General features: G+C 63.1%; 2 protein-coding genes across 2 annotated transcripts in view; both read left to right on the top strand.

The window, feature by feature from the left end:
* Window positions 1-2,618: 2,618 nt before the first annotated feature.
* Window positions 2,619-4,564, top strand: CHLRE_07g336250v5 (uncharacterized protein). Its single transcript, XM_001700045.2, has 4 exons — window positions 2,619-3,040; window positions 3,161-3,325; window positions 3,543-3,616; window positions 3,850-4,564. Exons 1-4 carry the CDS (start codon window positions 2,732-2,734, stop codon window positions 4,259-4,261), a joined length of 960 nt encoding a protein of 319 aa, XP_001700097.2. The 5' UTR covers window positions 2,619-2,731; the 3' UTR covers window positions 4,262-4,564.
* A 74-nt stretch (window positions 4,565-4,638) lies between these two features.
* Window positions 4,639-11,141, top strand: part of CHLRE_07g336200v5 (uncharacterized protein) — a 14,099-nt gene continuing 7,596 nt past the window's right edge. The window contains exons 1-17 of the mRNA XM_043064269.1: window positions 4,639-4,778; window positions 4,856-4,950; window positions 5,026-5,105; window positions 5,369-5,532; window positions 5,729-5,922; window positions 6,217-6,279; window positions 6,556-6,636; window positions 7,048-7,140; window positions 7,440-7,484; window positions 8,284-8,444; window positions 8,756-8,819; window positions 9,053-9,151; window positions 9,262-9,440; window positions 9,760-9,851; window positions 10,196-10,242; window positions 10,403-10,510; window positions 10,834-10,979. Of these exons, the coding sequence (XP_042922837.1) occupies window positions 4,733-4,778; window positions 4,856-4,950; window positions 5,026-5,105; window positions 5,369-5,532; window positions 5,729-5,922; window positions 6,217-6,279; window positions 6,556-6,636; window positions 7,048-7,140; window positions 7,440-7,484; window positions 8,284-8,444; window positions 8,756-8,819; window positions 9,053-9,151; window positions 9,262-9,440; window positions 9,760-9,851; window positions 10,196-10,242; window positions 10,403-10,510; window positions 10,834-10,979 (1,757 nt within the window). The 5' untranslated portion in view covers window positions 4,639-4,732. The remainder of the gene's footprint in view (window positions 4,779-4,855; window positions 4,951-5,025; window positions 5,106-5,368; window positions 5,533-5,728; window positions 5,923-6,216; window positions 6,280-6,555; window positions 6,637-7,047; window positions 7,141-7,439; window positions 7,485-8,283; window positions 8,445-8,755; window positions 8,820-9,052; window positions 9,152-9,261; window positions 9,441-9,759; window positions 9,852-10,195; window positions 10,243-10,402; window positions 10,511-10,833; window positions 10,980-11,141) is intronic.

Genomic DNA, 11,141 nt, shown 5'->3' with positions numbered 1-11,141 from the left:
CTGTAAATCCAGAACTCCTAACAACTTCTCAACCGGCGCGGCACCATCGGCATGCTCGCTGCCAGCTCCCGCCGACTCCCAAGACCCGTAAACAATACTATTATCTATCCATAAGCACATATCACCCCAGCTGTCATCCTCCGTAGCGGACGTGCTGCCCGAAACATCGTGCAACACCTCAGGTGCTTCCGCACACGCACAGGCTTTCGCGTGTGCGTTGCGGAGCATGTTGTAGCATGTGGTGAAAGTGTGGCGTGCCGGGAAATCCTGACTGCCGCATATTAAACCCACACGCAGACGCGGGTTGCCACGTGATGTGGGGCTTTGGCGGGCTTAGGCTTCGACTCATGAGTGTTGCGCCCGAGACACGCTCTATGCGAAGACCTATTGCACGGTTGTGGAAGGTCGGTAGCCAACTGGGGGGAGGGTGGTTTCCCTTCGGGCCGGAGATGGTCCCTCTTGACCTGGGTGCGGGGCTGTAGTAGGCCTACAGTCGGCAAAAGACACATCTAGATGCCCCAGGGCGCCGTCCGCAGAGTTATATACTTAATGACGAGTGGTGTGGAACCGAATGCGTACGTAGACCAGAGCGGACGGCGGAGTGGGCTTGTGTGTCGTAGAACTTCCGTGTTCCGCCCACAGGGGCACCCTTGATTGGTCGGACTGTCCCTTCTTTGTAAGCTCGCAATCTTATGGAAACCGGGCCAGCCCCATGCGTCTCTCTGAGTTTACACGCAGCTCACACACGCAGCTTCCCAGACGGCGCGCGCACGACCATGCACTCCCACTCGTGCGCCGCGCCAACCGCCAGCCTCTGCCGTGCTCCACCGTGCTCAGACGCAGCTTCCCACACGCGTGCGCGCTCAACTGTCAGCTCCAACTCGCGCGCCTGCCGACTAGCACCAACTGCCCGTGTGCGTCACTACAGTCAGGTAGCTTCCGAGTCGGGCAACCGTACAACTACCTGCTCACACTCGCGCAGCTGCCGACTGCCAAGTCAACTCCTGTACGGCTGAGGGGGGTGGGGGTGCCGTACACGAGTTAGTTGGGGGTTAGTCGGAGCTGCACCAGAACATACATTATATAATACTATTTTTTGGTGCGTCGTGACCGGTGAATGTGCGGTCTTCATCCGTCTAGACAACCTTATCTCGCAGCGGGCTGAGGTCATAACCGCCCTAGCAGTCACATCACTTTACAACCACGGGGACTACCGCCGTATGGCCACTCCTGTGGGGCTAGCTGCCGGACACTGGCAAACGTCTAATGTTTGTTACGGTTGCAACCAGCCCAGCTTGTGCTTGTTTGCCTTTGGGGATGATTTAGTGTCACCACGCACGAGCAGCCAGGTTGTCAGGAGCGGTGTTCCCTCAGGCTCAGTGGTTGCCATTCAACACACGTTGGCTCGATATCTCGGTCCGCTGGGGGAGGCGGGGTGGTTGCCATGCATGTTACAGCAGGGGCAGTCGGGCTGTCAGGAACTTCGCGTCTGCATGCGGATTACTGTATGCCTAGCAGCATAAGTCAGCTGTAGCATGGACTCGGATCAATTGCGTCAGGGCCGACTAAGGGCTGCCGACTTCCAAAGCGTTACATGCAAGGGTCCATGGGGCCCTCCTCCGCCACCACTCAAAGATGTGTTTACCTTAGTCATACGGTATCCCATGAGTCAGCATACCGCTCCTACCTGCGCGGTTTGTGCCTGCCCCGCAGTGCCAAGGGCACTGCGTCTAGTTGGGGTCGGCAGCTGCCTTGGACACCGTGGCACACATACATAGCTCAAGACGCCATCAGGTCCCGCCTTACCCCTAGCGCGGATGATAATATAGCATCTTGTCTGGGGCAAGGGCGTGTGTGTGTGTGGCATGTAGCTGTGGCAGCTGAGGGCGAAGCAGGGAGAAAGGAAGGGAGGGAAAATTTAGGGGCGCCCCGTGCGTGGGTGCCCCTGGGGGCATTCACCCTTCCAGTCGGCGCCGGTTCGTCGATACGCGTTCTGCACATGTCCCAGCGTATCGCGCGCATTCACTCCTACGTGCTGCCCCTGTCCTTCAACGCGCGCAAGCCTCCAGTTCGGGGACGAGGGGGTTCGACCATGACCAACTGACCTCCTGCCTTGTAAGCAATCGCAACTTCAGAGCATTGGCGCCTTCAGAGTGCCCACCATTGGTAGTTTCGTCCTCACGTGCCACCTGCTGCATGCACTTTTGTCCAAGCCTCCGTTTGCAATCAAGGTTGCTTCGGCTCGGCGTGCCCTTCTCTGCGGTGCCACCATTGCTTGTGATACAAACACCGGCTACCACCATTCCGCCTTCCACCCGCTCTGTGCCAACTTGACTCCTGGTCCCCCCGGCTCCACCGCTGCTCCACATTCCCCCCCTCCGCCCCCCCCCCGCCCCCAGCACCTTAGTCAACACCACAGACGTCTTGCACGGGCCCCGTTCAGGGGCCCGCTTTCAACGCGCTCAAGCCTCCAGTTCGGGGACGAGGGGGTCGACCAGGGGTAACTGCAGGTAACTGACCCACGGTATGGAATGCTAGGGCTGGGCTAAGATCAGCCCGATGGTGACATCCGTCAGGGTCAGATTAATATTGCACGATTCCCGCTTCGAAATAGCTCAGTTCCTTAAGACAGGAGTACCTGCTGCTTGTGAGCGGCTCTCTAAATCGGTATTGCGCCGCACAGTGCAAGAATGTAATTCCAGCGAGCGCGCACTCTTTATTACGCTCAGGCATGGCAAACTTTGGCGAGACCCGCCGCTCGGCGTTCGGGCGCGCGCATGCAGCGCAGCATTACGCGACAACCTTGCTCGGCCTCAATGCGGCTGACCGGCACCGCAAGCTAGTGAACGATTACTTGACATATTATGCTCGAGGAGTACCAGGGCAGCCGGGTGGTCCACCAGCTGGGGAAGCCAAAGCGGTGCGCACGGACGCGGATGCTTTGCGTGAGCACCACCGCTTCATCCGCACAGAGGAGGATGACGGTGACCATGGCTGGGAGGCGCGCCTGGCGAAGCGCTACTATGACCGGCTCTTCAAGGTGGGGGGCGGGCGCGGGTGGGCACCAAGGCAAGGGGGCAACGGGGCTAGCTAGCACCGGGCACGGTGGCCAAGTGTCGACCACATCTTGCGACGGCGAAGTCTTCTGCTGTGCGCACAGGAGTATGCCATTGTGGACCTGAGCTTCTACAAGGAGAGCCGACTGGGCATGCGATGGCGCACGCAGAAGGAAGTGGTGTCGGGCAAGGGACAGTTCGTGTGTGGCGCCAAGGGCTGCGAGGCCTCAGACGGCCTGTGCAGCTACGAGGTCAACTTCGCCTACCAGGTGGGGCAGGAGCGGCAGGAGCAGCATGGGCGGTGGACGTGGCAGAGGTGCCAGGGGGTGGCAAGGGTGGTTGGGGCGGCCGTTGTGTGCCAGGACACGGGCGCAGGTAAGCAGACTGGGATGCTCAGGAGCAGATGAAACAAGGCAGCGGACTGGACAGGCCGACGGAAACGTGAATGAGCATGAACCCTGCCGCTGGACCTGCTATGGTCGACAGGAGGCGGGCGAGCGCAAGCAGGCGCTGGTCAAGCTGCGGGTGTGCCCTGCCTGCGCCTTCAAGCTCAATTACAGGTGCGCGGCGCTCAAACGCACGCGCCGCCATACATCGCTACGGTACTGTAAGCCATATGCCGTGAACACTCGGCGGAAATTCAGGACGTTCGCATGCCTGCCTCGCTGCGTTGCCAGGGCGTCATGGCCAGCATGCAGAACCTGTGGCCAAGCTGCCACAGTGGACATCGAACTTCCATCCCAGCCTGCCGTCTCAGGCCTCCGCTTAAACTCGCCTCCGGTCCGCCCCGCAGGAAGGAGAAGCAGGTGCAGAAGGCGGCAGACGCGGCGGCGGCCCGCAAGCGCAAGCGCGAGCGTGAGGAGGCGGCGGCGCTGGAGACGGCTGACCCGCTGGTACGGGAGGCGCTGCAGTACGTGAAGCGCTATGCAGCAGGCGACAAGGCGGCAGGCGAGGGTGCAGCAGGGGAGGGTGGGCTTGGCGAGGAGGACCTTCTGCGTGCGGCACGCGACGTGGCGCCACCCCCTGCAGCAGCTGCGGGCGGCGGCAGTGGGCCCGCAGGCGCTGGTGGTGCAGCGGGGGTGGGGCAGGCGCCGGCCATAATTACGCTGCCTGCGGACAACAGCGTGTGGGAGAGCAAGCCTGCGCAGGAGACGGCCACAGCGGAAGAGGAGATGGATGCGTATTTTGAGGGTTTATTCATGTGACAGAGAAGTAATGGCGGCGCAAGTTTGACGGCGGATTGGGAGTGTGGGCTAGAGCCGAGCTGGAAAAGGCCTAGTATGTACCTATCTGGGATACGTCCAGTACTTACGAGGCGGCACTGTGATGGACCTCAATGATGATGGGACCGTATGCTTTGGAGGAGCAGGAGAACAGCAAGCAACAAGTCCAGCTGCATGTTGAAGGGCATCAAAAGTACATGAGTAGTCGCGCTGTAACAGTTGCAATGGGTAGGTGGCTGGCTCGAAGCTTGCCCCCATGTAGGCGTATCCCGCGTGGCACGACCGTGGCTGCCCAGGCCCAGGGTTTGGCGCATGCCTTGAAGCGGCCACTTGACAACTTCGCTAGATATTTAGCACTTAGCTAAGGATAAGTACCAATATCAAAACACCGCTGGCGTTGAATCGCGCAGCGGGCACTTCCGTGTATCGCGTGGGCGAGCACAGCTGCGGGATATGGACGAGGAGCTCTACGAGGCAGTACCGGAGGATTCCATGGACGGTATGTTAATTCGGCGGTCCTAAAATTTCAGGCCCGGGATCTGCATACTTAATCTTCCAATTGCTTCGTCCCTGCAGCTGAGGCTGCGCCTCCACAGGTTGCTGATGAGGAGGTAGTGCCTGCGGCGGAGGCGCCGAAGCCGATGGAGACGGAGTCCACGGGCCACTACGAGGTGCGCTGTGTGCATTTCGGGATGCCAGGCTTCGCGAGTAACCCGATCCCGCCTGCATTTCGTGGCCCCTCGCAGTGGGAGATTCACAATTTCGCCAAGCTGACACAAGCGGACCGGCAGACGTCAGAGACGTTTGAAATCGGCACGTACCTATGGTGCGTGTCGACCATGCTGGCCAGCGTGGTCTGGCGCTTTGGGCAGAAGCCAGCGGGAGGTGGCGGAGCTGGAGCAGTGGGCAAAGTGCAGCGGGGAGGGGAAGGCGGGGCATTGAAGGGGGGTTCGGCGGAGGTCAACACATGAATGGCCGGACCAGACCGTGCCCTGACCTCGTCTCAGCTGCGTCAGGTGTGGGGCTGTGAGGCTGTGAGGCGGTGCTCTGACGCGCCTTCCTGTCCACCGGCAATTCTGTACCGCACAGGCGCATGCTGTGCTTTCCGCGCCAGAACGCGACGCCGCACCGGCACGTGTCGGTATTCCTGGAGTACCCGGAGGCCTCCTTCACGCCCAACCACCTCAGCCCGAAGGCCAGCTTCAAACTCATCATCAAAAACTTCAAAGACCCCAGCAAAAACTTTGAGAAGAGTAAGTGCGCTGCGGGTGCAATCGCCTGGGGGGCTCAACGCACGAGTGCACTGCTGCGGGAGCGCAAGAGAAGTCGCAACACCCCATACCTCAAGGTGCCGCCCCACCCAACATGGCCAACCGCTCGCCTGGCCGCCGCAAACACCCCTTCCCCCTCTCTTACCTGCTCCTGCCTCCTGCGTCCTTCCGTACGCAGGCGCGGACCACACGTTCGAGTCCCACCAGGTGGACTGGGGCTTCAGCCAGATGCTGCCGCTGCAGGACCTCAACAGCGGCTACCTGCGCGAGGACGGCGCCATGGTGATACGGGTGGAGATAACCATCCAGCGCGATGAGCGCTTCACGTATGACAGCCGAACCGTCACGGGCTTCGTGGGCCTCAAGAACCAGGTGGGGCGCTGGGGCGGAGGATGGGAGTGAGGGGGCCTGCCACGGGGCAGCCACGGGGCAGCCCTTGGGAGGGGCGGCTGCAAAGCTGCGCAGTGCCGCCAGCTGCGCAAACCGTCGTTAGGTCGGCGCCACCGGATGACGTGAGAAAAGGTGCCGGCGGCAACAGTAGAGCCCCACTCGCTGCAGCGGCAGCTGCTGTGGGGTTGTGCTACCTGCGCCACCCTGTGCCTGCTGTGTTGTGCCTACACATCTTTGGCTACATCCTTAAAACCCCCATGTCTCCCCCCCCCCCAGGGCGCCACGTGCTACATGAACTCGCTGCTGCAGTACCTGTACAATGTGCCGCTGTTCCGAAAGGTGCGGCCGCGGTGGAGGGGGCGGGGGCAGCCGTCCGTGACAGGCTGTGTAGAATGCATGACGAACAGGAACTGAATTAGACAAGGCAGGGTTGGAAGGGCGCCTCGAGGGCGGGGATGATTATCGTACACGCGGCTGTGTGCAGAGTGCAAGCTTGACTGCTGCTAGGGCAGTGCATGGCTAATGCGGCTACCTGAGGGCGACCTGTGTCGGATACCCACGTGTGTGTGTGCGCGTGCGTGTGTGTATTGACACGTGTCGTGTGCCCCCCTCCAGGCCGTGTACCACATGCCGGTGCCGGAGAACGAGGAGCCCAGCAAGTCGCTGCCGGTGGCGCTGCAGAGCCTGTTCTACAAGGTGCGCAACGGGCGCAAGGGCTGCTGGCGGGTGGGGTGGGGTGGGAGTTTGTTTCTACCATTCCCAGTAAGAAAGCAGAGGCAGGGGGGTCCCGGTGGGAAGAGCAGCCGCAAGCAGGCCGGGAGCCGCGGCGGTGGTGTCAGGCGCAGCGGCACATAGCTAGGCGTTGCAGCTAACGGGGCGGGGGTGGCTCCAAGCCACCCCGGCTTGGGTCGCTTCCAGACAACGCGGGCTATGGAGGGGGACACGGAGATGCGGAACGGAAGTTGTACGGCACGGGAACGTGCTGGCTACCCGCAACGGTGTGGTTGTAGCTTACCCCATTCCGGCCTGTGCTCTTGCTCACGCCCTGCATCCTGCCGCCAAGTGCTCTCGCCCACACCCCCACCTGCAACCCCCACCCCTATACAGCTGCAATATGCTCCCTCGGCCGTGTCCACAAAGGACCTGACCGCCTCGTTCGGCTGGAACACCTACGACGCCTTCATGCAGCACGACGTGCAGGTGCGGCGGCTGGGGGCTGTGTAGCGAGGGGCGGGTGTTCGAGGGGAGGGTAAGGGAGGGGCGGGATTGGGGTAAAGAGGAGAGGCGGGATCGGGGGAAGGTGCATGGGCGGCAGAAGGGCGAGGCGGCGGCGCAGGGAGGGAAGCAGAAGCCGACAGGTTGAGGTGGCGGAGTACAACGGGGCGCTCGCGTGGCCGGAGTCCGGGCTACAGAGTACGGCTGCGGCGCTTAGTAAGTACATGTGTGTACCGCTTCTTGCACCCGAATCTTTCTGCTGTGCGTTGCTTGTTGTCGTGCAGGAGCTCAACCGCGTGCTGTGTGAGAAGCTGGAGGAGAAGATGAAGGTGCGGTGCCGCCACAGCTGGGGGGAAAGGGATAGCTGAGCACGGATAAAGTCTTAAGTGCCGCCGTCCGGGTTTGAGGGATGCGAGGGAGGGGCAGATGGGGTCTGGGCCCAAGGGGCCGTGGGTCGGTCAGGAGTGGGTGATCGTGTGCGCAGCGGCCGCACGGGCAGCAGGCGGCGCCGGCGGCTGGCGCTGGACTATGACTGGACATGTCGGCGGGCAAGGGGCCGAGCGGAGCGGGGGCAGAGGAGCCAGGGTCGCTAGGGCAGGCGGCGGGGAGGCAGGCGGCGGGTTTGACGGGGTGGGGGTGGGGCTTGCGAGCTGCAGGCCGGCGCGGCTGGGCACGGCGTCGCGGCAGCAGCATCAGTCAGCTGGCAAAGGAGCGGAGCAGGGCAGCGCAGTGCAGGTCGCGCCGCGCAGCACAGCAGGGCCTGCGGGGCCTGAGCGCAGCAGCCGGGGGTAGCAGCGAGCGCACTTCAGCAGAGCGGCGGCGGGGCGGGGCAGGTGGTCATGCGTGGGCTGGGTGACATGGCAGCGGGCGGAGGAGCCGGAGCCGTTGTAGCGGTGGTGCGCGGCGGCCGGCGCTGGGTTGGGGCCGCGCGCCCGTCATGCACTTGCCGGTCGGACGTGGATCTACCTGGGCCCGCCCCTAGCCGTCCGTGCGGCCCGCTGTCCTTTCCACATGGCAACATGTGGGCTTGCGCTGACCGTACATCTTCACACGATACGGTCTTGCTTTCATTCCTGGAACTCTTCAAACCACTAACACATGACGTAACCTATTTATTGCGACTGCCAGAACACCAAGGTGGAGAAGGCCATCAACGAGCTGTTCGAGGGCTTCACCTACAACTTCATTGAGTGCATCGGCGTGGACTACAAGTCCACCCGCAAGGAGTCCTTCATGGACCTGCAGCTGGACGTCAAGGGCTGCAAAAACATCTACGACTCATTCGACAAGTGAGTGACAGGCCGGCCTGCCGCGTGGCGTGGCGTGCGTGTGTATGTGTGTGCGTGCGTGCGTGCGGTGCGCGTGTGCGTGCGTGGGCGTGTGTGCAAGTGAGCATGCGTGGGAAGTAGGTGTTTCAGACCGTGTATGGCGGGGCTCGGTGTGCTGTGCTGGGCCGCGCGCAGTAGGTGGGCGGCGCCGCTGCCTGGGCTCCGCGGACTACTGGCGAGCCCTCCCCCGGGCCCCCAAGGAAGGTGCCCTCTCCCTCTCACGCTTATCAACCCTCTGCCGCACCCCTCCCGCGCACCCCCACCACCCCCAGGTACACGGAGGTGGAGGTGCTCAACGGCCAGAACCAGTACAAGACCGACGACTTCGGCATGCAGGTGCGAGGGAGGGCGCAGGGCGAGGGCGTTGCAGCGTAGGGCGACAGGGAATAGGGCAGGACCGCACGTGCACAGCGGAATGTTGGTGGCGTACAGCACGCAGCGCGACAGCTCGCGGCCTGGCCGCATGCCCTCATGCGCAAACGCAATCCTTCCGCCCCGCCTGCCCGTTAGCCCGGCCCCCACTGCCGTCGCCCTCCCTCAATCCTCTCCGCCACCCTCCTCCTCCTCAGGACGCTCGCAAGGGCATTCTGTTCGAGTCGTTCCCGCCGGTGCTGCAGCTGCAGCTCAAGCGCTTCGAGTACGACTTCCAGCGCGACTCCATGGTCAAGGTGGGCCGGGGTGGGGGTTGGGTGGCATGGGGGGTCGGGACCGTAACGGTACGTTGGGCTCTCTACTGCATCGGTAGTGTCTGAAGAGAATGCCGCCCGGCCCCGGCCAGATCAACGACCGCTACGAGTTCTACGACGAGCTAGACCTGGACCGCGAGGCCGGCAAGTTCCTGTCGCCCACCGGCGCCCAGCAGCTGTCCACCGGCTCCTTGTCGGCGCCGCGCAACACCTACAAGCTGCACAGCGTGCTGGTGCACAGCGGCGGCGTGCACGGGGGACACTACTACGCGTGAGTATGCCCGCGCACGTGTGTGGGTATGTGCGTGTGCGTGTGTGTGCGCGTTTGCGTGTATGTGTGCGTGTGTGTGTGCGTGTCTGTTTGTGTGTGTGTGTGTGTGTGTGGGTGTGTATGAGTGTGTTTTGGAGGTTGGTGGGCTCGAGGTGGAGGAGCGGGGCGAGGAAGAGGGAGATGGAAGGAGAGGTGGAGGGCTGCGCAGGCCAGCGGGCTCGCCAGGCCACCACCCCACGCCCCGCCACCGGCCCCCGCACTCCCGCAATACGTCGTATGCCCATGTGTTTGCCTGCCTCCGCTCCTGTCTGCTGCGCAGCTACATCCGGCCGGACGGCCAGCAGTGGCTCAAGTTCGACGACGACCGGGTCACCAAGGCGGAGCCGCACGACGCGCTGGAGGGGCAGTACGGTGAGGCAGGCGTCGGACTGGCGCTGTGGGAGGGGTGCTGTGGAGGAGGTGTACTGTGTGGGAGATGTGCTGTGTGTGTGTGTGTGTGTGTGTGTGTGTGTGTGTGTGGTGGTGGGGGGGTTGTAAATATTAGCCCAAACTAATCCAAACCAAGCTGAAACGAGGGGGGGCTGTGTGGTCAGGGGTTGGGGTGTCAGGGGCTGTGCCGTCAGGGGTTGTGTCTGCCCTGCAGCGCGAACGAAGGTGCAGCGGACCGGCGGTGGTTTCTTGGGTGGGCGGGCATGCGAAGTACCATTGCAGCACCAGTCTGACGCGCCGCCCCCGTACTCCCGTACACCCTGCAGGCACGGGTGACGACAGCGGGTACGGCTCCAACCTCAAGTTCGCCAAGGTGTGTGTGTGTGTGTGTGTGTGTGTGTGTGTGTGTGTGTGTGTGTGTTTGTGTGTGTGTGTTTGGATGGGGAGTGGTGGTTGACGTCGGCAGTCTTCAGTGCATCCTATACCGCTTTCCCAACCATGTTGGCAACCCCCGACTCCCTCGCCACCCGCAGTGCTCCAACGCCTACATGCTGGTGTACGTGCGTGTGGCCGACTGGGCCCGCGTCATGTGTGACGTGACCAAGAACGACATCGCCAAGCACCTGCTCGACAGGCTGGAGGTGTGAGGGGGAGGCGCAGGGCGGGCTGCGGGGCGGAGGTTGTTGCGCTAAGTGCTTGTTTGGGTGACGAAGGCGAAGGAGGAGGCGGGCCTGGTGGGCCTCGCGTGCCCTGGGCCCGACACACAGCTCCCCTAGTCAGTGCGTATGGGATCAGGCGTTGCGGGTTGTTGTCATTGTACCCAACATGGATTCCTCAGCGCCATGCTCGCTGCGTACCTTGCTGACAACCCAGCCTTTTTCCCTTGGACACGCCCTGCCCCGGTCCCCACCATCACATCGCCCCTCCCGCCCCTCGCCCCCTCCCACTCTTGCCGCACCCGCAGCGCGAGCAGGCGGACAAGGAGTCCCGGCAGCGCGACAAGCAGCAGGCGCACCTGTTCTGCAGCCTCAAGGTGGCAGGCGACGCGGACATGGCGGCGCAGGTGGGCGCCGGCAACAGCGGCTACTTCGACCTGGTGGACCACGACAAGTGAGTGGGGGGAGGGAGGGGAGGGGAGGGGAGGGGAGGGGAGGGGAGGGGAGGGGAGGGGAGGGGAGGGGAGGGGAGGGGAGGGGAGGGGAGGGGAGGGGAGGGGGTGGCGAGGCGTAGGCGTCGGAGGGTGCGAGGGGGCGGGCGGGGTCGTGCGAGGTT

This window comes from Chlamydomonas reinhardtii, chromosome 7 (genome assembly GCF_000002595.2).
Source record: "Chlamydomonas reinhardtii strain CC-503 cw92 mt+ chromosome 7, whole genome shotgun sequence".
Classification (NCBI taxonomy): Eukaryota; Viridiplantae; Chlorophyta; class Chlorophyceae; order Chlamydomonadales; family Chlamydomonadaceae; genus Chlamydomonas; species Chlamydomonas reinhardtii.
Note: the sequence above shows the minus strand (reverse complement) of the source record. Positions and strands in the feature narration are given on the sequence as shown.